General features: G+C 40.8%; 1 protein-coding gene across 2 annotated transcripts; it reads left to right on the top strand.

The window, feature by feature from the left end:
* The first annotated feature begins 207 nt into the window (after positions 1-207).
* LOC145015482 (uncharacterized) lies at positions 208-10865 on the top strand. 2 transcript variants are annotated; one of them, XM_078973959.1, is made up of 20 exons: positions 208-340; positions 1284-1749; positions 1828-1905; positions 2044-2287; positions 2759-2920; positions 3023-3267; positions 3370-3573; positions 6328-6585; positions 6672-6887; positions 6965-7057; positions 7143-7259; positions 8155-8475; positions 8553-8631; positions 8735-8886; positions 8961-9340; positions 9422-9610; positions 9705-9812; positions 9885-9954; positions 10030-10128; positions 10621-10865. In XM_078973959.1, exons 2-20 carry the CDS (start codon positions 1294-1296, stop codon positions 10711-10713), a joined length of 3564 nt encoding a protein of 1187 aa, XP_078830085.1. In that variant the 5' UTR covers positions 208-340; positions 1284-1293; the 3' UTR covers positions 10714-10865. The 2 variants fall into 2 exon arrangements, with proteins under 2 accessions (XP_078830085.1, XP_078830086.1); XM_078973960.1 differs by lacking the exons at positions 208-340; positions 1284-1749 and having other exon boundaries at positions 2034-2287.
* The last annotated feature ends 14789 nt before the right edge of the window (positions 10866-25654 follow it).

Raw genomic sequence — 25654 nt, forward strand, 5'->3', positions numbered from 1 at the left:
AATTTTGTCAAGAAAATAAAAAATTCATCCTTACAAAATGTCTATCATAAATATTTAGTCGTAATTATATGTTGTAAATGTAAATGTCATGATCATATATATGTCGTAAATTTGTGATAGACAAATGTCATGATCATTTATATACCTTTTAATAAAGCGTATGTCATATTAAATGCTGTATAATTTTTCATTGTAAATATTGTTTAATTTCGACAAAAACTTAAGTAACGATGATAGGTGTTAGAAGTGAGCTAATCATTTTAGCAGCGTTTCAGCATACTTTCCTCATTTCTTGACATTTTCTCCAGGTCGCCGAGAAAAGTAGAAAACCCTAGAACAGGTAAACACTTCATTGTCTACTTCTTAAGCTTACAATCTACTAGCGTTATCATCACCCCTACTCAATTTGTACCATTATCGATCGCTTATGCCTCCTTTTCATCAAATTGCTAAGTTTTGTTTTGTTTAGTTTCTCATACGAGATAACATCCAGTAGCTTAATGTTAAGTGCATGTACCTTTTTCTACCTTTAAGTGGGAATGTATGTTAGGGAATTGCTTTGACACGAAGTTATATCGTTGTGAATACCCCCAAACCCTAAAATTGGGTTAGTCGGTGTGTTGTTTGCATCAATAGCTGACTGAAGAAAAGGGATTGATAAAACATTATGATAAAAACTTCACTTAATTGGAAGCTCAGTAGTACTGATCTGTGTAATGAGCTCGATTCTTGTAATGTTCTTGGCAATTGGCAGCAAGGAGTTGGAATTTTTTTCATGATATCTTCTCTGTGTTCATTGGTTTCAGTTTTCTCATAAATCCAGTCTTGTGTCTTCGTCTGGTAGCTTAGCTAATCATATTTATTGTAATGTCATTAAATTTAATTTTTTTTTTTTTTTTTTTTTTTTTTGAACTGGCAAATAAAATATATAGATAAACAGACATCTAGCAAGTAACTAGAAGCTGCAGAATGAGTACAAGTAGAAGAATTAAAACTGACAGATTACAAACATGAAAATGGATTACTACACCAATTATGCCACACCATATTAGAGTTTTCCTTCCTATTTTTCATCCATAGGAACAATGTGGACTGAATGATATCAGCACATTTAGCTGGGGGCGTCTTAGAATCATTAAACACTCTATCATTCCTTTGTTTCCAAATACCCCAAAGAACACCATAACAAATCCCCAAGAGCAACCTCCTTTTACTTTGATTATTCAACCAATTGTTGGCAAAATCCAGCAATTTAATTTCTGCTTATTCAACTTTGCTTATAGGCACATAACAATGAAGCGGAAACGTGCAGCTAAGAAGGACAAACTTAAAATGCCAGTGGCAAAGAAGCCACTCCAAAATACTGCTGCTCTAGTGGCAGAAAATCATGTGATGAATGTTGAATCAGAAGAAGCTGAAGATGCTACACCACTGCGCATGGAACCTGTAAATCCAAGTACTAGTACTACCATCAAGAGGGGCACACAAGAAGATTCAGAGATAGAAAAAACTGGTTATGGGGAGATGCTAAGTTATCCAAATGCATTGAGTCAAATCATTGCAAGTGTTATTAGAGAGATTACTAAAGATGCTGGTGGCCTAACTAACCTTTCAAGGAGCTTGATTGGTAACTCAGTCAGCAATGGACAGATGAAGCAACCTCATGCTGACATGGATCATGAGGAAAACCAAAGCCAGCATCATCAAAATCCAGAATATAAACAGGAAGAATTGAATGCTGCATTAAGAGTATGGTTTGTTATATCATATAGTGTACATTAGCTGTATTTTGTACAAACTCATATAGATGTTATTTTTCTACATCAGGTGATCAGAAGGACCATGAAACTGAATGCAGCTGAACCATTTAACAAACCTGTAGATCCCATTGCACTTGGAATTCCTGTAAGCATAAATTATTTCTGTAAATACATGCTTTTGTTAACAGTGTCTAGTGATATTTTCTTCTTTTGTATTTATAGAGTCATTGTTTTTCTTGTGCATTCTTTTATCATATAATGATTTGGGTGAAGGTTGAATCAGGATTACTTTGATATTATCAAGACACCTATGGATTTTGGTACAATATGCAACAACCTTGAGAATGGTGTAAAGTACATGAATTCAGGAGATGTGTTTAAGGATGTAGAATATATTTGGTCTAATTGTGTCAAGTATAATAAGAAGGGTGATGTTATATTGGAGCTCATGAAGAGGGTGAAGACATACTTCATGAAGTACTGGAAATCAGCCAAATTACAAATTGAACAAACAGCGCCTGTTGTTGGTAAGGCCCAGCCCCACTTTGTTATCCTTTTTATTCCATATAATTATAATACTTTGCTTGATTTTTTCTACTTTTTCTTTTTATATTTTTATGAATGCAGAAGTTACCATGGTCATGATAATGAAGTCTATAGTTTTATATTTCTTCCTATGTATTTATGGGTGTCTTTCATTAGCAAAATAAGATTATATATTCCAAACACAGGGATCTTTAACCATCGTTTGGTAATACTTTTTCTATTGACGTTTTCTTCATTTTGTTTCACAACACAACTGAAACATATTTGACAAGACTTTTATTTCTTTATCTTTATTACTTTTGGTAAAACTAGTTTTGTAGACCATGAGAACTTCGAATCCATGTTTACATTTTACACCCCATTACAAAATTCGTAAACTTTTTTTTTTTTTGGAGATCATAAACACTTGCAAGACACCATTTTTCATGAAGATTCCGCTATTTAATGAACAGAGTCTTCTGTCTTGAGGCACAAAGAAGAAGAGAAAGAAAAGCCACAAACTTCAGTTGCCAATAATTCTGCTCATTTGCAGCAAAAGGAGACTGGTCAACCCCAACAGAACTCCAACCAGCCACAATCTTCATCTTCAACAGAAGAAGATGAGCCTAACCCTGGTACCTAATCCTTGTTACATATCTACAAAATTCATTATCTTTTATTATAAATAAAGCATATGTGTAACTTGGTTATAATAACTATAATTGGCTGAAAATCAGAATCTACAGTTGTTAAAAAGAAGCGCCGATTTCGAGGACCTACCCCTTCCCCTGAATTAATCAACACAATGGAACGTATAAAAATCAGCACCAATAAACGCGGGAAGCCCGTGGGTCCCGGGGCAGCCCAATTAACCACTTTTATGGGTGTCATTGCACGTGATGTGAACTTTGCTCCCCTTACTTATTATGATTGGAAGAAAATCCCACAAGAGAACAAAGAGAAGATGTGGCAGGAAGTTCTGGTAGGGTAATCTAAACTAAAGAAACCTTTTCACATTTTTTTTCTTATCTCTTTTTGGTAATTTTAAATGATATATTATAATTATTATTATTATATATTGTAGACCACGTTTGATATTGACCCCGATTGTCGAAGATGGGTGATGTTGTCCATTAAGAAAAATTGGAGGACTTTCAAGTCCCACCTTAAGGCTAATCATTATGATGTTCATGAGAATGATGAAGATCGCCTTGCAGACCGTGATGAGCGGGTCCCACCTGATCAGTGGTCGGCCCTTGTTTCTCATTGGGGCTCCAAGAAATCACAGGTTTGTGTCATATTCCATGAATTTAAAGATCTGGTTAATTGCAAGAAATAGCAATGTACTTTCATTGATTTGTTTCTTATAGCATCCCGCTTTTATGTACTCTTATAGCAATGCCATCCAAATACAAAGCAACATGTAGATTTTTCAAAGTATGATGTCCTAATAAGAAAAAAGTACAATGTTATAAAACTCAGTCACGTAGCAGGAAATAGGCCTTTAATGACATACAAATATTCCACACACTAATTTTATGACATTCAAAAATGTATGTCATGTTTGAGTGTCATAATAAAAAAAAAGGAAAAACACAGAGTACATTTCATCAACTATGCATGTCATCTTTTATTTTGTTATCACTCTTTCTAGATATTGATGAGTTCTTTGTAAAAATATATATAAATAAAATTAAGACATGCTTTCTGTTATATATTTTTTGATAAATTACGTAAACATATTGAAACTATAAAGTGTAAGATAGAAAATGTAACGACGTGAATTTTCAAAACAATTTTTCATTTTTTAAAACATAACATATTTCATAAAGTAATCGCAAACTCAAGTGTATCAAATGTTATCCCAGTGAAACATATCCCAAAATCTCAAATACATAATACATAATACTCTATCAGTGTGTACAGATCATGTCGGTGCCTTCCTGCGATCCTCGTTGGTATCTGAAACACACATCACATAACACGGTAAGCATAAATGCTTAGTGAGTTCCCCAAAATATCACATACAACACATAAGCCACTCGAGGCTATAACTCGGTAAGACCCTCTGGTTAATGTGTCTCAGCGGGACCCTCCAGTCCCGTAGCTCGTTGGACCCTGCGGTCCGGTCTGGTTGAGGACCCTCTGGCCTCGTAAGTCGTTGGACCCTCCGGTCCGGTCTAATATCACATAGCATACATAAATCACAAAACACATAATCTCAAGCAAGCACATAACACGTAAGACCCTCCGGTCTGCACATAGATACAACTCTAGGTAATGTATAGTGAGAAAACTCACCTCGTAAAATGTCTAGAAAACTCTTGTGTTTGAATCCCCGATCTAGCCTCCGCGGGGCGGACACAGGATTTTACAGTAGGGGTTGCACGGGAGAGTTAGGGGTTACACGGTAGTAGAAAAAATAAAAATTTTCGGAAAATTTTCCACTACGGCCGGAAAAGTTAGGGGTTGCCGGTGCCACCGTGGACCACCCCTAGGTCCGCCCCTGCCTCCGCCTATCAAAATGATAACATCTCTAATCAATACACTCCTTACATCCTCCTCTCTAAGAATGGGTAGAAGACTATTCTACCCTTCATTGACCTCTCTTAAATCAGTTTGACCAACCCTAAGGTCAACTGAAGTCAACTCAGTCAACAATCCAACTTTGACCAGACTCGTCGAGTGCACTCGAGTGACTCGGCGAGTCCATGCGTGTCCTCCGAGTCCTCCTAAGGCCTTACTCGACTCGTCGAGTAAACCTTTCACTCGACGGGGTACCACTGATCACGAATCGTAGGGCAACCCGATCCGACTCGTCGAGTCCTCTTATGGACTTCGACGATTTTCCTCCATCGCAACACTCATTTGACCTTCTGAGGTCAGATCTGATTCTCTAACCTATAGATCTGGCCTTCTAACACCCAAAAGTCACGTAAAGGTTCAATCTTTATGTCCATGCACCACACATCAAGCTCTATTTGATGACATAGCTCTTAAAATGACAACCTAGATTCAAAACTCCAATGGGACTGCATAAAGCTGGATGATTGGGACTCTTTGGACCTAGAAAGGTCCAGATCTATAACATAAACTTGCAAGAGTGGTTTGAGACATTGAAAACCCCAAAAATGAAGTGATTCAAGCCCTAACCCCAAAAATGGAATCTACACAATAGGGAAGAAAAGGGGTTCAATTTGGTACCTAAGAATGAAACTCCTTGCTTGAGTAACTCAGAACAACAACCTCCTCTGGTCCCTCTTGCTTGAACTTTTCTCCTCTCTTGCAAAATCACACCAAATAGCTCAAGATAGCTCTTCTTCTCATTCTACACACTCAAGCTCGCTAGGGTTCTCTCTTCTGGAAAGGTAGCCGCAATTGAAGACCATAAGTGCCTTTAAATAGGGCTCAGGCCCAAAGATTTAGGGTTTCTGCCAACAGCGCGGACTCGTCGAGTCCATTCATTAATCCGAGTCATCGGTCGCGACCTTACTCGACGAGTTTAGGCGTCAACTTGTCGAGTCCCTCTTCTTAACTCAAAAGTAAATACTTAAATTATGATACCTGCAAATCCGGATGTTACAGAAAAAGTGACATCGCTAAAACCTTATACGTACTTACATTAAAAAAGTGCAAATGAAAATTCAAAAAATTTTAGAATATGTATTTGATAATGATGGTATAACTAAAATCTTTTATGTAAACTAATTAAAAGGGTGTAAATGCTCAAATAGCACAAACATTATAAAATATAACTAACAACATGAAAGCTAATATATCTGACATCTGACATCCAATCCGTTTAAAATGTTGAGAGAAAAGAAAATTATATCTTCATCTTTATTTGAGTATAGTGGAAGTAATGCCACCATTCCTTTGTAACTATGACTAATTATATTTCGCTTTCGCTTGTGTTCATACATATATACAAGCTTTAGAATATGAACAAGGGTGTATGATGTATGAAATAAACATATGTTTATGTAAAGCATGAGTATACTGTAACTAACTATACTATTTGAATCAACACATGTTGAAACAGGTTGCGTTTCGTGACATGGAATTAGGTTCTTCGGAAAATGATGAAGACTCCAAACAAAGAGCTCTGATGATAAAATTAAAAGGTATTAAAGAGAAAATTGTAATTACCTACAATAAAAAAGGTGTCCCAATCGGAGATGAAGCAGCAAAACTCGCTACTTTTGAGGGCTTTATAGCAAGAACAATGGTGCCCATAACTTATGCCTCTTGGAAGGACGTTAGTGAGGAAACAAAGGAAGAATTATGGCAATGTGTTTTGGTAAATCTAACATAACATCTGATCTTAACTTGTAATTATCTTCTTTTTTTGTTGAAAATAATGTTGTTTTAAGTTTTATGTTTCAGATGAATTTTGTACTTGACCCAAAGAGTCGGAAGCACACTCTCCAATCGCTTGGGATAAAGTGGAGAAACTTCAAACATCATCTATATGATAAATACATTAAGGAATATAAAAATGACCCTGAGGCGAATTTACTCAATCCTCCAGATAAGTACCCATTCTTGAAGAAAGAAGACTGGAAACTTTTTGTAGAACAAAGACTTTCAGAAAAGTGGGAGGTTTGTTAAACTTTTTGTGTGTGTATTTGTTCCATGTTCATTGAGTTTTAAAAACAATTTTAATGTTTCTAATGCAGGAAAAAAGTAATGATGCTAAAAAAGTCCGTGCTCATCATAAATACAATCATCGTTTGAGCAGAAAAGGATATGCTAGACTCGTTGATGAGATTGTATGAATTAAATTACTCAAATAGTTTACTTGTATCTGTTTATGTTAATTGACTTAATTCATATTTGTTATTCTTGATAATTTAGATGCAACAAACGGGGAAGACAGAAGAGGAGATTGATAGAACAATGTTGTGGAAAAAAGCAAGAGAAACGAAAGAAGGAGGTTACGACCCTGATGTCAAGAAGATTGTTGATAAAATGGTTAGTTTGTTCTATTTAGAATTTTTTTTTTTTTTTTAAATTCCTTCATATATCATGCTATTTATTTATACACCTACTCCAGCCAGAGTGAAAAAAAAAATGATAAGGGTATTTTAGGAAACTGTAAAACTTCAATTGGACCATTTCTGTTATTTTTTTGTTTGTACATGGACTGTATACATGTCTTTGCAGCAAAGGTGAAAGTTATAGCATCCTACTTATAAGCATCACTCACAAAACACAACATATTTAAATATTTTTAAAAAACAATATAAAAAATCTTGTTACTTTGGTCAGGTTGGTGATTTTCTTTGGTGTAGGTGCAAGATGGAATATTTTTTCATTTTGGCACATATTTCTAGGGTTTTTTATAAGCCCTATACAATATAAAATGCCAAAATAGAAACAGTCAACAATTTGAGTCTTACAAGCACCATACTATGTACTTATGTTTCCAGTAAAACTCAATAGCTATCCCTTTTCTTTTAAAAGCTCAGAATCATCAACAATAGCAAATTAACATGCAACAAAAGTTCATAATCTGTCCCATTTAAAGTTTGAAAGTTTAGGCAATAACAACATACTTGACCTTTGTATGCCTCTACCCTCCAACTTATCAATGGGATTTTATGTTGCAAAATACATTTTTCATCCCTGTATGGTTTTCATCTTTATGTAATTTTACATCCTATTAAAAAAAAACAAAAAAAAAATTGTTTACTTGATCTGATTGTAGCATCTTCTCCAAGGAAACATTTTATTACAAAAAAATTATGTGGATGATATATATATAAAAAGTATAGTGTATGATAGTTTTTACCTTTCTTTTTATAATGTGTGTTTTAAACTATAAAGTATCATATAGACATAATCTTTAATTGTATCCGAATTACAGGATAAGCTGCAGAATTCAGAAAGTTGTGGAGAGGTTACATATGGAACAAATGATGTGCTTACACAAGCCCTAGGTACTCAAGAAAACCGTGGGCATGTACGTGGGATGGGTAAATATGTAGCACCACACCAATATTTTTTATTACCCAAAACTGTTAAGCAATATTTGGACCTTGAGAACAAGAAGTTGGATCAACGCTTCAACAAGCTTGAAGGTGAGGTAGAGAAACTCAAAAGAGGTGTCAATCCTGTTTCTGAAGGCGTAAGTCGTCAAATGTGGGGCAATGAAGATTTAGAAGACCAACCAATTGAAGAATTACTTGTATGTTTCTTTTTAAATTGTTTGCTTTATATTTAAAAAGTAAAGAGTTAATTGCAACTAACATACTGTATTTCTAGGATAATTCTTGTTATCTTGCGGTTGATGTTGCCTCAAATATAGTTGCCAAAGCAACCATAATGAAGGACAGTGTCTCGGGTATTACATTATGAAAAATGTTCGCTTTATATTACTAGTTTATTTTCTTATTTTTACAATGTTTAGAAATTGGATCTTAGTTTTACTTTCATTCATATTACAGATGAAAACATTGAAGTTATGATGGAAACGTCTGTACAAGGAGAAGCTTTACTACCAGTTCCACTGGAAGAGGAGTTCATTGTGAATGTCAAAGATGCAGTTGGGCACATACTGAGTTGGCCGAGATATCTAGTCATTCGATGCTCTGATTTGGTAATATTATTTTCATTCATTTAAAGTATTTATATGGGTTTAATTTGAAGAATTTATTTATATTTTTTTTATAGGAAAAAGTGGTGGGGAAACCAATGGAAAAACATGGAAAACTTGTAAAAGAAGAATTAGAGAGTAAAAAAGAAGAAAAACGGAAAAGAGAATCAGATGAGGAAAAGGAAAAGGAAAAGGAGAAAGGAAAAGAAACGGAGATCTTGCAAAAGAGGAGGACGAGAGCACAGATGAGGACAAGGATAAGAATTGAAAATAATCGTGTTTTGAAAATGACTGCACTTATGGTTGACGCACAACTTTTAAAGGCAGAGTCTATAAAAGTGCAGTGTGAGGACGATCTATTTGGGTATGAGAGTTACACCTACTTATCTTATGAAGATTTTGAAGTGGTTTTTACATTGGATGAGCTGACTGGTGTTGTTATTACTTGTTATATGATGTAAGTGCTTAAATTTTTATTTAAATAACTTTTCGTATAACACAGTTTACTTTAATCGATTTTGTTTTTGTACGTCAACAGGTACTTGTTTGAGCAAATCAAGAATGGGCCAAAAAGCGATCATGGAATTTGTTTTGTGAGCCCGACTGCAATCTCGCCACGTGCACGTAAAGACAAATTGAAAAATATCGCTGACGCAAGCAAAAGCGTTGCAGATCGGTTGTCTACAAGAAAGGACAATGACCTCATCCTATTGCCCTACAATCCCGGGTTTGGTTTTCCATTTGATTATGAATACAATAATTACCAATCTATTTTAGTAACTAACATGTTTTTGATTTAATTTGGTTTTTGGTTTGTATAGAAGACATTGGGTGTTGGCCGTACTTGACATGAAAACAGCTAGTTGCTATTATCTTGATTCCCTGAGACCCAAAAATGTCAATTCGCAGTTGAAGAACATTATTGAAGCGTAAGTAATCTAAATTATTGAAACATTATATTATATTATATTGTTTGATATATTTCATCATTTTTTTTATAGAGCAATGGTCTTGTACGCTACACAAAGTGGATCCAATAAAAAGGTTAAACTCAACTGGATCAATGTTACGGTGAGTACTTACGTCATTATTGAAATTGCAGGTTTGACTTCATTTTGACTTATCATTTATTATGTAATTATGTAGTGTCCTCGTCAGCCGGGAAGCACCGAATGTGGCTTCTATATGTTAAAGTTCATGAAAGAGATAGTTGAGGAAGGGGTTGAAGTGTTGGTCAATAAAAATGTAAGTAAACTTTTTGTATCGTTATTAAATTATTGATTTGTTAATTATAGCATCCTACTTACACATATGCTATAATGCAAATAATGTTGTGTTAATTATAACATCATCACACTGTCACTGCTATAATTGAAACAGTAGGTTACATGCAAGAAACAACAATGTATTTTCATTTATTTGAAAGTATAATGTTTTAATAAGAAAGGAATCGAAATGATCATTTTATGTTTATTTGTTGAATATAGCATCCTACTCTTACTAAACACTAGGATACATTCAAGAAACAACAATGTACTTTCATTTATTTGAAATTACGATGCTCTAATAAGAAAGGAATTGAAATGATCATTTTATGTTTATTTGTTAAATATACAAGTTATTCATAATAAAATAAGCTAAGTGTATAAAAACTTTGTCAAATTGATGAATAGTATATATATAGTCTTGCATGCTATTCCCTCGTTAAAGTGCGATACAAATTTGATTTGTTTACAGGTTGGGGGCGGCAAGGATGTGTACACGGATGCTGATATTGATGAACTTCGCGAAGAATGGGCGTATTTTGTGACAAATTTTATTTTCCGATGATATTTTGTGTCGACAAACAATATTTTTGATAACTTAATTTGAAATGTTTCTTAATTATTATGACATATGATGTTATTGTGTACAACGGATTATTGTATAATGACTGAATATTTATGACAAACATTTTGTATGCCAATATTTGACTTCTTTAAGCACAATTTGTATTTAATGATTTTCGGTGTGTATTATTGTTATTATTATTATTGATGGTGCTGGGAAGTATCTGCAAGGTTTCAAGAGAAAATCGTCGTCAGCCGCTTCCCGGGAGGAGACTCCCGGAAGAACGCTCTGACGGTCAAGTTAGATGGTGTTTAGGGTATTTCTGATAGGAATAGCTTGGTGAAAAGTGCTTACTTTTAGGGGCTCCTGATAGCGCCCTTTTATACCTAGTGACCCTGCTTGTCCGTACAGGACAAGATCGCTTTTAGGGGACAAGATCAGAGGCGCTGATTGGAGGATTGTGCGCTTCTATATGTCAGAGTACTGCCATTGGCTCCGACGATAATGCTCTGATCCTTTGCCTTATCGCTTGACCGTATCCTTTGTCTTGATGTCGGGACCTCCCTAGCGGGCGTAAGCCTTTCACCGGGGCGCCCTGCTCTTAGGGGCGTTAGCGAGTGCTGAGCCCACTTCTCTTTGGCTCAGCCAGGGCGCCAAGTTTCTTGGCTGGGTGTGACTCTTCCGTGCCGGCTTAGGCGCGTCATCAAGTCCCCCAGTCCAGTAGTCGTAGCGTTGTACTACTAGATACGACGTCCTGGGCTTGATAGCCTTACACGTGTTGTTTCCCCGTTTGCTCGCCGTTCCGGTTTTAATGGTGACGTGACCGCTCATGATGGCCAGTAGTTTCGTCATCGTGTTAGACATTTTGAACATCCCGCCCTTTCTGTTTTCTTATAAAGGTGTTCATCATAACTTCTTATCTATGGTTCCTTTCCCTTTCCATTATTCTTCTTCAAATCTATTTTCTTTTCTCTCTTTCCATGGCGAGTCCCCCGGGCATTGTGCCCTCTGCTTCTGAGTATACGTATCTTGAGTCCACTAATGGACACACTTCTCTTGATGGTGTGAAGTTTCCTTCACCAGGTTCATCTATCCTCCCCCCCCCCCCCCCTCCCCTCCGGGAAAAGTCAGGATCTACCAAAAAAAACTAGATGCTGACCTCCGTCTCCCCTTAACTGATTTCCGGGAGGAGGTGCTTCAAAGAGACGGTTGCAGTGTTCAAATGCTAACGTTAAACGCTGTGAACAAGGTTGTTGCTTTTGAGATGATCTGTCGGGCTAATAGGTATCTTCCCGACTACTTTGTCTTTAAGTACTTCTTCCGCTTTTGCTGTACCGGTGATAAATACACGTTTTCCGTTCGCCGGGGGGGGGGGGGGGGGGGATACTCTGGTGCCTGACGGTCAAACGCCCAAAAACTGGCAAGACAAATGGTTTTGGATTAATCAGGGTTTGGTGGGTAGTGGTCGCTATCGTGCTAATTCTTTTGTTGATATTATCCCCAAACTTTTTCCCCATAACCAGGGCGTGGCTGATCTTCTTAAGAATATTCAGGTGTCTCCCGAAGATTACTCTGAAGCCCTTCTCGCCGGTGTGGGGATGAGCCCTCTTGGAGGCGTCGCGGAAAAATGACAGTTTTCTTCATCGTTGTTGATGGTACGTCTCTGTGTTTTTCTTTTGTTTACCAATGTTAGGGCTTTATTATCTGGCGATCTTCCCCTTCTGACTTTTCTTTGATGTCTTGACATTTCCAGGTCATGAGTCTCTTTTTTCTATGGATGAAGTGTTCCGGAAGCGTTATAAGGGTAAACTGGAGCATCGGGAAGTGGATCTGGTTGAACTCCTACCTCCTCCCCGCCGCTTGGATCAGCTTGCTCTGACTACTGCTATGCCTATTCCTCCATCGATGAATGAGAACCCGTCATCTGCTGAAGCGGACCCCTGCAGTTCGTCCTCTTTCTTTCGTCATGCCTTTGGGTGGTGCTCACCATACTTCCTCTGAGGGTGACGAGGATAGCAAGGATAATGTGATCGCTGATGTTTGGCGGCTGCAAGCCAAGCGGAAAGCCATTCTGGTCATAGGGGAGTCGGTTGTCGGTGCACCTAGTGAGCGAGTTTAGACTAGGCGCAACTTTTCGTGCCTTTTGAGTTCGATTTCTTCGTCACTGGCAGCTGTTGTCGTAATCCTTGATGATGACGATCCACATTCTGAAGGGATTGTTGGGGCGCCTGTAACATCCCAAAAATACGAGCCAAAAATTTCATTTTTAAAACATATACTTAGCAAAACATTAGAAATAAAACATTCACCGATCATATCATTTCATAAAAGATGTCGCATGTCTGGAAACCAGTATATAGAAACATAATAATGACAGAGTACAAATCCCCAGGAAGATCTCATAATGCGGAATACAAAGCGTGTATGTGATGTGTCGCTACCGCGCCAGCTCCTTCCCCTTCGAAGAAGAGGTACCTGAAACCAAAGCTGAAAATTGTAAGCACGAAGCTTAGTGAGTTCCCCCATCATACCACATACCATACAATCACATATCATACATACCGTCGGGCAATTATGGGGTGTCCGACTTACCTGGAACGGCCATTCTGGGGTGCCGACCTACCCGTGTCAAGCCGTTCTGGGGTGCTGACTACCCATGTCAAGCCATTCTGGGGTGCTGACTACCCATCGGTCCTAACAACCGATCCTCGGGGACTATTTCACCCCCTACTGCTACTATCACAAATATCATAACATAACATATTATCAGACATATCTGGGGTGCATGAACTATCCTTCGGTCCTAACAACCGAACTCGGGGACTGGTCCCCTCCTACTACCTCTATCGCATATAACATAACAAGCCAGCATGCTAACATATCATCACATACTGTCAGATGTATCTGGGGTGTCTGACTACCCTTCGGTCCTAACAACCAAACTCTACTACTATCACATACAACATATCATGCTAGTATATAATATATCAGGTAGCAGCAAACCTAAATGATATCACAAAGTCAATCATCTATCATATGTCTCCTACTGGTGGGCCGGCATTGTGGCCTTAGACCCACCGCTACTGGAAGATAACTCACTTCAAAGTAGCTGCTGATCTGCGTGGGAACTGACTGTCTTCTTCTGCTGTTGCCCCGGAAATCCGCCGACTATAATTCCCACAAAACACTCAGTCAAATACTGCTAATCGACCTTAGGGTAAAATGACCATTTACCTCTAACCAAACCAAGAGTCAAAGTCAAAGTCGACTTCCAGTTGACCCAACTCGCCGAGTTGGCTCGCCAACTCGTCGAGTCCCTATCTATTCGATTGGCCATAATCCCGTCTCTACTCATCGAGTTAGGCATTGACTCGACGAGTTTTCCTTATAAACCGATGTCCAATAGTCCTTCATCCTACTCATCGAGTTGTATGAACAACTCGTCGAGTTCATCTTCATCTGAAGAACAATCTATGTTGAGACTCGTCGAGTTGAATGAACAACTCGCCGCGTTTGTTCTTGAGATAAGAAGATTACCTTGAACTCGTCGAGTCAGGGCATTGACTCGCCAAGTTCCTTCATGAGTGAGTTTGGCTTCCGACCCACTGAGTTACACCCCATGACTCACTACTCCACCCAGCAAACACGAAAAGGGGGGAAAACTCGGGGACTCGCAACTCAACTCGTCGAGTCCGATAAATGACTCGCCGAGTCTTTCACATGCAAATACTATATACTCGATTTTACTTGAATCCAGCTCATGCCATACATAGATATGGGCTCTTAGGGCTTGATTAACACGTAAAGTTTCCAACTTTACGTGTAAATAAACACCGATGAAGGTTTTAGGGCTCAAAATGCACTAAAAGAGTAGATCTAGGGCTTTCATGCAATATGGCTTCATAAAGGCAGTAGATCCGAGCTCCTGGAGCTCAATCCTGCCTAGATCTAAAAGGTTAATCAACTTATTACAGACCCTAAGTCATACCCAAGCTTTGAAATGGCTCAAGAAGGACTTTAATGGAGCTATAAGGGACTATAAGCATGGAAACAGAGGGAAACTGAGTTATACCTCAAGGGAATCACTTGAAATAACACCAAGGTGTCTGGCCTCATTCTTCTCTTCTTGATCTACTCTTCTTCTCTCTTAACATCTTCAAGAAAACACACTAAAACACTTCAATCTCACAAGGAACAAGGGTTAGACGATATAGGGAGCTCTGAGGGTGAAGGGGGCGAGCTTGGGGTGCATAAGGTTGGTTTAAATAGGGTGCAAACCCTTGGAATTAGGGTTTTACCAGACAGGGGGGACTCGCCAAGTCCAGGATATGGACTCGCCGAGTTTCCAACTTAAACGTGTTCCATATCCCGTCTCTAATCGGCGAGTCGGGCCTACAACTCGCCGAGTCCAAGGCTAAAATTGCAAAATACTTAGATAAATTTTACATACCAGGAACCAGGTGCTACAAATTTCCCCCACTTATTTTAGACTTCGTCCTCGAAGTCTGCTGCTCGATCCTGAAATAGCTCGGGGTAATGCTCCATCATTTCTTCCACCGGCTCCCAAGTCCACTCTGAACCCTTTCGGTGTTGCCATTGCACCTTCACTAATTCCACCCTCTTGTTCCTCAGATCCTTCGACTTCCGGTCGAGGATTGCGACTGGGTGCTCAATGTAATTCAAACTGTCATCAACTTGTATATCCTCTAACGGCACCACCGCAGATTCATCCACTAGGCACTTCCGCAGCTGGGAGACATGGAAGGTGTTGTGGATCTGACTGAGTTCGGTTGGCAGATCCAGTCGGTATGCCACCTTGCCCACCCGGGCTACAACCCTGAACGGACCAATGTACCTCGGGCCCAAGTTACCCCGCTTCCTGAATCGAATGATGCCTTTCCAAGGCGACAATTTCAGGAGTACCATATCCCCGACCTAGAACTCCATGTCTGATCAGCGCTTGTCGGCGTAACTTTTCTGCCGACTCTACGCAGTCTGAAGCCTACTTCGAACCTGCTAGATTCTCTCGGACGTCTTGAGCACCACCTCTGTGCTCCCCATGACCCTCTGGCCAACTTCACCCGAACATATCGGGGTCATGCACCTCCGTCCGTACAACATCTCGAAAGGAGGGTGGTTGATACTCGTGTGGTAGCTGTTGTTGTACGAGAACTCAGCCAAGGGAAGATAGGTATCCTAGATACCACCAAAGTCTAGCACGCACGCCCGCAACATATCCTCCAAAGTCTGGATGGTCCGCTCGCTCTGACCATCCGTCTGCAGGTGAAAGACAGTGCTAAAATGCAGACGAGTGCCCAACTCATCATGAAACTTCTTCCAAAACCTGAAAGTGAAACGCACATCTCTGTCTGATATCACTGACACCGGTACCCCGTGTCGCGCCACTATCTCTTGGATATAGATATCGGCCAACTTTTCGGCCGAGATGCTCTCCTGGATCGGAATAAAATGGGCGCTCTTTGTCAATCGATCCACGATGACCTAAATCGAATCTACTCCATGCGCAGTCTTAGGAAGCTTTGTGATAAAATCCATCGTAATATCTTCCTATTTCCACAACGGGATATCCAACGGCTGCATCTTGTTGTGTGGTCTCTGATGCTCGGCCTTGACCTTCCTGCGGGTCAAGCATCGCTCGACATACCAAGCCACATCCCGCTTCATGCATGGCCACCAATAGTCTAGACGAAGATCCCTATACATCTTCGTCGCCCCTGGATGAATGGAGAATCGGGATTTGTGCGCCTCCTCCATCAAGATCTGGCGCATGCCTCCGTGATACGGCACCCACACCCTACGGTGTAGTGTCAATAATCCTCGGCTATCATAATCAAAAGAGGCGACTTGACCCACTATTCACTCGCTCTTCCGATGCTCCTCTTCATAGCCTCCTGCTGAGCTTCCCGAATTTGCTCTAACAGTGGAGTCACCACCGTCATTCTCATACACACATCCCTGATTGGTGCCGCCTTATGGCTAAGCGCATCGGCCACTACATTGGCCTTCCCCGGATGATAAAGGATCTCGCAATCATAATCCTTCACCACGTCCAACCACCGATGCTGCCTCATGTCCAGATTCGGCTGATCCATGAGGTACCTCAAACTCTTATGGTCCATGTAAATAGTACACCATACTCCATAGAGGTAATGTCGCCAAATCTTGAGGGCGAAGAACACCGCCCCCAACTCTAAATCATGCGTCGGGTAGTTCACCTCGTGAGGCTTCAGCTGCCTCGAAGCGTAGGCGATGACATTCCCTCTTTGCATCAATACTGCGCCTAAACCTGAGGTAGACGCATCACAGTAAACCACAAAATCCTCTACACCCTCGGGCAAGGCTAAGATTGGTGCCTCGCACAATCTCCGCCTCAGAATCTCGAACGTTGCCTGCTGCTCGGGCCCCCATCGAAAGACCACTGCTTTCCTAGTCAACCGTGTCAGGGGTACGACTATCTTGGAGAAATTCTGAATGAATCTCCGATAGTAGCTGCTAATCCTAGGAAACTCCGAATCTCGGATGGAGACTTCGAAACCTCCCATCTCATCATGGCCTCCACCTTGGACGGATCTACTGAAATCCCGTTCTAGTTGACGAGATGCCCAAGGAGATACACCTCGCGCAACCAAAACTCACATTTGGAGAACTTGGCGTACAAGCTCTCCTTCCTCAAGGTCTCCAAAACCTCTCTCAGATGCTCCTCGTGCTCCTCCTGCGTCTTGGAATAAACCAAGATGTCATCAATGAAAACTATCACAGATTGATCCAGCATTGGTCTACACACGCGGTTCATGAGGTCCATGAACGCGGCAGGAGCATTGGTGAGCCCAAACGGCATCACCACGAACTCATAATGGCCATATCGCGTTCAAAACGCGGTCTTCTATACATCCTCCTCTCTGAACCTCATCTGATGATAACCTGAATGCAAATCGATCTTGGAGAACCAAGATGCTCCCTGTAACTGATCAAAGAGGTCATCAATCCTCAGGAGTGGGTAACGGTTCTTGACCGTTACCTTATTCAGTTCCCAGTAATCTATACACATCCGATGCGACCCGTCCTTCTTTTTCACAAACAGGATTGGGGCTCCCCATGGTGATCTGATCGGTCGAATAAATCCCTTGTCTAGCAGCTCTTGCAGCTACGTAGACAACTCCTGCATCTCGGGAGGAGCCAACCGATAGGGTTCCCTGGCTATCGGAGCCGCACCAGGAACTAGGTCGATCCTGAACTCTACCTGACGCTCCGGAGGTATTCCAGGAAGCTCCTCCGGAACACATCAGTGTAGTCTCGCACCACTGGAAACTCGCTCACCGTCGTCTTACCCCGTCTCCCGGGTATCCATAACGTACGCGACATATCTCACACAACCCTGCTGAAGGTAGCGGTTAGCTCTCGCTGCTGAACATACTGTGGGTCTACGTTGTGGCCTCTCGCCGTGGATCACCAACTCTCCCCCACTTAGGGTCCTGATCCGCACTAGATGTTGTGCGCAATCTATCACCGCCCCATTAGGGCTCAATCAATCCATACCTATAATCACCTTGTTCCCCCGCAATGGGATGGGAACCAAATCCACCAAATAGCGCTCCTTAAATAACCTTAGAACACAATCCCTGAATACTACTGACGCTCGCACCGATCGATCATCGGCAATCTCTACCTCTAAAGGGCAATCCAACATGCCCGAAGACTCAGTGAACCTCTTGCTAAGCGCAAGGGAAACAAATGATCGGGTGGCACCCGAGTCAAACAACACCTGAACAGGGATACCGTTCACATGGAACGATCCTAACGCACATACACAGAGCACATATCAATATCATAACATCATAAAAATAAATAGAGGGAAAGAATCATACCCGTCACCACATCGGGTGTGGCGCGTGCCTCCTCGGTAGTCAGCTGAAACGCCCGACTCCTCACCACTGGAGCCTCTTCCTTGCCCTGCCGGCCATTTGTAATCCGCAGGGTAGCTGGAGCTGGCACCTTAACCGACGTTGATGCTGTCAACTGGGGGCAATTGGCCTTCTTGTGGCCCCTCTGGTTACAGTGGAAACACAACAACTCAGACGTCTGTATCACAGGTGTAGGGGCGGTACAATCCCTGCTGAAATGCCCCGTCTTGCTGCACTTATAGCAGCCCGACGATCCCAGTCTACATGCCCCCTCATGAGACCTGCCACATTTCTTGCAACGGCTCGGTCCTGACTGGCCTTTCGGCCTACCATCTGGTCCCTTGGGCTTCTTCCCTGAAGCCCCTCCTGCCTGTCCCTCCTCTGTCTTCCTCTTCCGGATGTGCTCCAGATCTATCTCTCTCTCCCTTGCCCTGGCAATCATAGAGTCCAAGGTAGGGCAAGCTAAAAAATTGACATGCTCTCGAATATCAGCTCGGAGCATGTCATGGCAGCGGGTCCTCCTCATGTCCTCATCACCCGCATACTGGGGCACTAACAATGCCCTCTCCCGGAACTTGGCGGTGATCTCCGCCACAGTCTCCGTTGTCTGCCTCATATCTAAGAATTCCCTGGCCAGCTGCTGAAGCTCGACAGCCGGTGTAAATTCTGCCCTGAAACTGGTTGCGAAGTCCAACCAGGTCATAGCCTCGACAGTCGAGGCTCCCAACGAGTCACCCACGGATTCCCACCAATCCCTAGCTCGATCTCGTAAACTCCTTGCTGCAAACCTCACCTTCGACCCCTCAGGGCAGAAGCTAATCATATGTGCAGACTCAATGTCTGCAATCCATCGCGTGGTAGCTATGGGGTTCTTCTCCCCGTGAAAATCCGGCACACCACTGCCCTTGAAGTCCTTAAAGGACAGTGTGCGAGATCCCGACTGGCCAGATGCCACGTCGCTCCTGAATGCCCGGAGGCGATCCTCCATCAACTCAACTCTCCCTTCCTTGATCGACCCAAAGATAATGGGGGTCGACTCAAGGATGCCCCTGGTGATCTCTGACGCAATGAAATCGCGTAGCCCCTCATCCACCGGCTCGGAACCTGATCCCAAACCCGATCCCTCTCCTGAACTGCCAACTGCTGGTCTAGGGTGTAATACCTCCATTCTGAAACACAACATAATAAACGTCAGGAACACTGATATATCTCGAGGAATCACTACTACCACAAGTTTCCTGGTCTCATCTCATCTTTCCTTGATACGAGTACGGATCCTCTGCTTCCAGTAGTACGGGCCCATACTACCTTCCACATCTATCCGTACTTTCCTCAAGTACTGCCTTGACTCCACCAATTCACTATTACTGCTAATAATTTCTGCTACTCATATCCTAGGCTTGCCCTAAGGAATCCTCTGACTATACCCGATCCAGTCCTCAACTGCTGAAAGCCTCCTTGTGATGCCAATTAGCCATCACTTGATTACCATCACATGCGGTGAGGCTCAGATAATCCTTCAAGTAAAAGACTCATCCCTACAACGGTTAGACTCAGACAAGAGCTGCGCAATAGGGCCAAGTCTAGAACTCTGAGATTATTCAACCCTGTTCGCATGTGACGTGACACATTCACCTAATGGCTAACTCCCATCACTTAGAGTCCCACAAAGCACAAAGCAAGCAGCATTCAGACATAGGAGACTACTCAATCAATTCCATCCTCATAATGGGAAATTGTACTAGCATACAATGCTAAGCTCATGCTATCAGGCATAACCTAAACAGGCTATCCTACTACTATCTACTCAATCCTAGCATGCAATTTTTCATATACTGAAGCACATAAAGCAAGCACTGTCACAACTAGAAATTTTGTGTCTTGTAATCACTATACTCAAGTAAGATGTTGAATAAAAAACTTAAGAGCATGTATGATGCTTACTCTATGACAACAAAATTTCAATCCAATACACCATACAAGTACTACAAATAGTCAACAAGCAATTGGAAACCCTAGAAGTTCTTGTTTAGGTCCATTTTGGACTAGGACTTCCTTATTGGACTCAATGGACCAATAAGCTTCCAATTTGACTATCATGGGCTTAGAACCTTTAAATGGGCTCTAATTGGACTCACTTTCCTTTATTCCAACATTTTGGGCCATATTGGGCCTAGAATGAAATAAAATAAATATTATGAACCATTATGAATCATAATTAACTTAAACTAGCCCAACAAAGTATAAAAAAATCACACTTATATTTTATAGGGCCAACAATCATTAAACTTAACTCTAATATGGGCTTAAACATAAGAAGCCCAATATTCTCCCTTTCCTTCTTCACTTCTCGGCCCAACAACCCAACATGGAGGAGGGTTGACTTTCAATTGCCACCTCATTATTACCTCTTGGTTCTCCATGCAACATATCTCATACTTCCAAACATATATCACCTCAAGGTCTACTTCTTCCTCTCTCTCATTCTCGGCCGATTTCAAACACACACACACACACACAATTCTCTCACAAACCTCTCAAGGAAACTCCCTCCACTCTTCATCAAGATCTCGAATTTTAGAAGGTTTTTCAAGAAGATATTTCCACAAATTCTTCATCTAAGGTAAGATTATGCTTGGATCTATGATCTAGATTCTTTGTTTTATCAAAAATCTCTTTCTAATCCATGCAAAAATCATGATCACTCTCTTAGAAACTCCTAAGTTTGAAATCAACAAGGGAAGACTTGTTAGAGCCGAAAACAACATCAAACTTCCTCCAATCTTCTCCAAAACCGAAACCCAACTCAAGGTGAGCTTCATACCCCCTATTTTTTGGTTTTTTATAGGTTTTTTTTTTGGGGGGGGGGGGGGGAATATAAGCAAATGTGTAGATCTATGAGTATATGTATGCTTTGTATGATTTCTATGTTTATTTACATGTTTATATGTGATTATGGTGTTGAAACTAGTCAAAAGACCTTAAAAATCGAGATTTGCATTAGGATGTATGAAACAAGTGTTAAACATATTACTACACGCAAATTATTTCTAGAAAAATATCCAAGTTGGTTAAAATGAACTCATTGGGCTAAAAATCCCTTTTTGGACTCAAAATGTTAAAAATATGAAGTTAAAGGGCCCAAAATGACAAAATACAAATTATGATGGATGAAATGAGTCAAAACAGTTTCAATAAGGTATTTTCTGGAAATATTCTCTTTGGAGGATTAAATGTGAAATTTTTAAGCATAATGGGCCAAAAATGAATTTTTCGGCCCAATAAAGCCCAATATGCGAGATTTTCAATTTAGAGGGGCTGAAACTGTATTTTCTGTAAAACAGGGGACTACTAGTGCTCTAAGTCCATTTCAAGGGTTAAAAATGCTTTTCATATTTAAAAGGGACCAAAGATGCAAAAAAATTCTATTTTGGGCCAAAAGTGTAAAAATTGCGAAAATAAGGGTTTTAGCCGAGAAAATTTTCATTTGGTGGACTAAAACTGTTTTTCAAATAACTTTGGGCTGAAAAATAACTTTTCCACAAGTTTGGATGCTAAAGTGTCAAGAAAAATGGTTTGAGGACTAAAATAGAAATTTATTTTATACAAAGGGTTAGATGTGTAAATTATCTAAAGGAAAGGGGCTGCAATAATGAAACATCCTATTGTTTTAAGAAATAAATCCGGCATGATGAAATACTAGCACCTCAACTATCGGCAAATTATAATACACCTTCAACACCAAAAATCGTTATCAAACGAATTGATTTGGTCTCGAATCAAGAGCGAATCCGAAATTACTAACACGACGAAACTTCAATACACACGCGGAAATTTCGGGAAGTCAATACACACGTGAGAATACACCAGACGTCGATACACCGTCTTTGGGCTCAAAAGTTTCAAATCGTGGTTGTTGGGCCTAGCTAGCCCAATGGCATGATCTTTAGGCCCGAAGGAAACTCGCTTACATGTAAATGGGTCTTATATGACCTAATTTTGTGTAAAAGGACTTTTACAGGCTTTGCACTGTTGGACCCAAGGGCCTTCTGGTGCTGCTAGTAAAGTCGAGAATTCACCAAATGCGAGTCGGGCTGAGGGCCCTTCGCATTCACGATAGCCTTGAACGACTTACGGAAAATATCGAGACTTCGCACCCTCTTTTCCTCCTCGGTTGTGGGGCTACACGAAGTTCGGGTGATTGGATTAAGTGAATAGTGCGAGCGACGCCTAAGGGATCGTTTGCATGGTTGTAAATTAGTCATTTTTATTAATGTGTGTTTATAACAATTCACAACCTATAATTAATCCAACGTCACCAGGACTCAACGAATACACCCGTCGTAATGAAATAACAAGATACAATTCATTAATGCAAAATATTAGGAAAACATCGGGTTTTCCTAGGGTTTTCAATTAACACACCTACGAGTACATACCGAGTTTTACAAATTGTACTTTTACATTTATAGAAACAAACAAGCATACTTACGAATCTTCACACTTTTTATACTAAGTTCTTTTCAGAAAATATCGGATTTTCTGGTGATTTTCAAAACAATACAAACCACTTTATTTCAAACAATACTTATGAACTCACCAACATTTCATATGTTGACGTTTTTTTTTCAAAATACTTGTATTCTCAGGTAACAGGTAAATCGAAAAGGAAAAAGAAATGTACTCAGTAACGTTTTGCTGTTGTTTTAATTAGTACCGAACAATTTACTTTTGGGCATGTAACATTATGGATCAATGTACCGAATGTAAACGCTACCAGTTGTAATATTCCAATGCTTGGTATTGTATAATGTTATGTTTCATGTATATTCATGGTGATGGTATTCAATTGAGTCACAATAGCCCTCGGACGTTTCCGCCGTCTGGTTCGCGGGTGTGACAGGCACATAAGGCATCACTCCTAGATCCTTAGTCCTATTCTAGCATGTTGTTCTACTGGAACTGATAAACATATATAAACTTGTATGGGTACATTGGGGAGTACTTACTTGAGCTCGGCCGGTCGTGCACATCACACACTTCGTTCTTTCTTAAAACTCTTTACTTAGCTTTTTAGAAAATATTTTCTTCTTTAAAATCTTTTAATCCCTTGATTTGAGTTCAGACACCCCCGAAGGCGTGTCCGAATCCCTCAAACCAGGGTTTTGATACCAACATGTAACGTCCAAAAAATACGAGCCAAAAATTTCATTTTTAAAACATATACTTAGTAAAACATTCACCAATCATATCATTTCATAAAAGATGTCGCGTGTCTGGAAACCAGTATATAGAAACATAATAATGACAGAGTACCATAATGCGGAATACAAAGCGTGTATGTGATGTGCTGCTACCGCGCCAGCTCCTTCCCCTTCGAAGAAGAGCTACCTGAAACCAAAACTGAAAACTGTAAGCACGAAGCTTAGTGAGTTCCCCCATCATACCACATACCATACAATCACATATCTTACATACCGCCGAGCAATTATGGGGTGCCCGACTTACCCGGTACGACCATTCTGGGGTGCCGACCTACCCGTGTCAAGCCGTTCTGGGGTGCTGACTACCCATGTCAGGCCATTCTGGGGTGCTGACTACCAATCGGCCCTAACAACCGATCCTCGGGGACTATTTCACCCCCTACTGCTACTATCACAAATATTATAACATAACATATTATCAGACATATCTGGGGTGCCTGAACTACCCTTCGGTCCTAACAACCGAACTCGAGGACCGGTCCACTCCTACTACCTCTATCACATATAACATAACAAGCCAGCATGCAAACATATCATCACATATTGTCAGACGTATCTGGGGTGTCTGACTACCCTTCGGTCCTAACAAGCGAACTCTACTACTATAACATACAACATATCATGCTAGCATATAACATATCAGGTAGTAGCAAACCTAGATGATATCGCAAAGACAATCATTTATCATTCGTCTCCTACTGGCGGGCCGGCATTGTGGCCTTAGATCCACCGCTACTGGAAGATAACTCACCTCAAAGTAGTTGTTGATCTGCGTGGGAACTGACTGTCTTCTTCTGTTGCTGCCCCGAAAATCCTCCGGCTATAATTCCCACAAAACACTCAGTCAAATACTGCTAATCGACCTCAGGGTAAAATGACCATTTACCCCTAACCAAACCAAGAGTCAAAGTCAAAGTCGACTTCCAGTTGACCCGACTCGTCGAGTTAGCTCGCCAACTCATCGAGTCCCTATCCATTCGATTGCCCACAAACCCGTCTCTACTCGTCGAGTTAGGCATTGACTCGATGAGTTTTCCTTCTAAACCGGTGTCCAATAGTTCTTCATCTTACTCGCCGAGTTATATGAAGAACTCGTCGAGTTCATCTTCATCTGAAGAACAATCTATGCTGAGACTCGCCGAGTTGAAGGAACAATTAGCCGACTCTGTTCTTGAGTCAAGAAGATTGCCTTAAACTCGCCAAGTCAGGGCATTGACTCGCCGAGTTCCTTCATGAGTGATTCTGGCTTCCGACCCACTGAGTCACACCCCATGACTCACTACTCCACCCAACAAACACAAAAAGGTGGAAAACTCGGGGACTCGCGACTCGACTCGTCGAGTCCGATAAATGACTCGCCGAGTCTTTCACATGAAAATACTATATACTCGATTTTACTTGAATCCAACTCATGCCATACATAGATCTGGGCTCTTAGGGCTTGATTAACACGTAAAGTTTCCAACTTTACGTGTAAATAAACACCGATGAAGGTTTTAGGGCTCAAAATGCACTAAAAGAGTAGATCTAGGGCTTTCATGCAATATGGCTTCATAAAGGCAGTAGATCTGAGCTCCTGGAGCTCAATCCTGCCTAGATCTAAAAGGTTAATCAACTTATTACAGACCCTAAGTCATACCCAAGCTTTGAAATGGCTCAAGAAGGACTTTAATGGAGCTATAAGGGACTATAAGCATGGAAACAGAGGGAAACTGAGTTATACCTCAAGGGAATCACTTGAAATAACACCAAGGT

The sequence above is a fragment of the Lactuca saligna genome, chromosome 9, assembly GCF_052625555.1.
Source record: "Lactuca saligna cultivar CGN05327 chromosome 9, ASM5262555v1, whole genome shotgun sequence".
Lineage (NCBI taxonomy): Eukaryota > Viridiplantae > Streptophyta > Magnoliopsida > Asterales > Asteraceae > Lactuca > Lactuca saligna.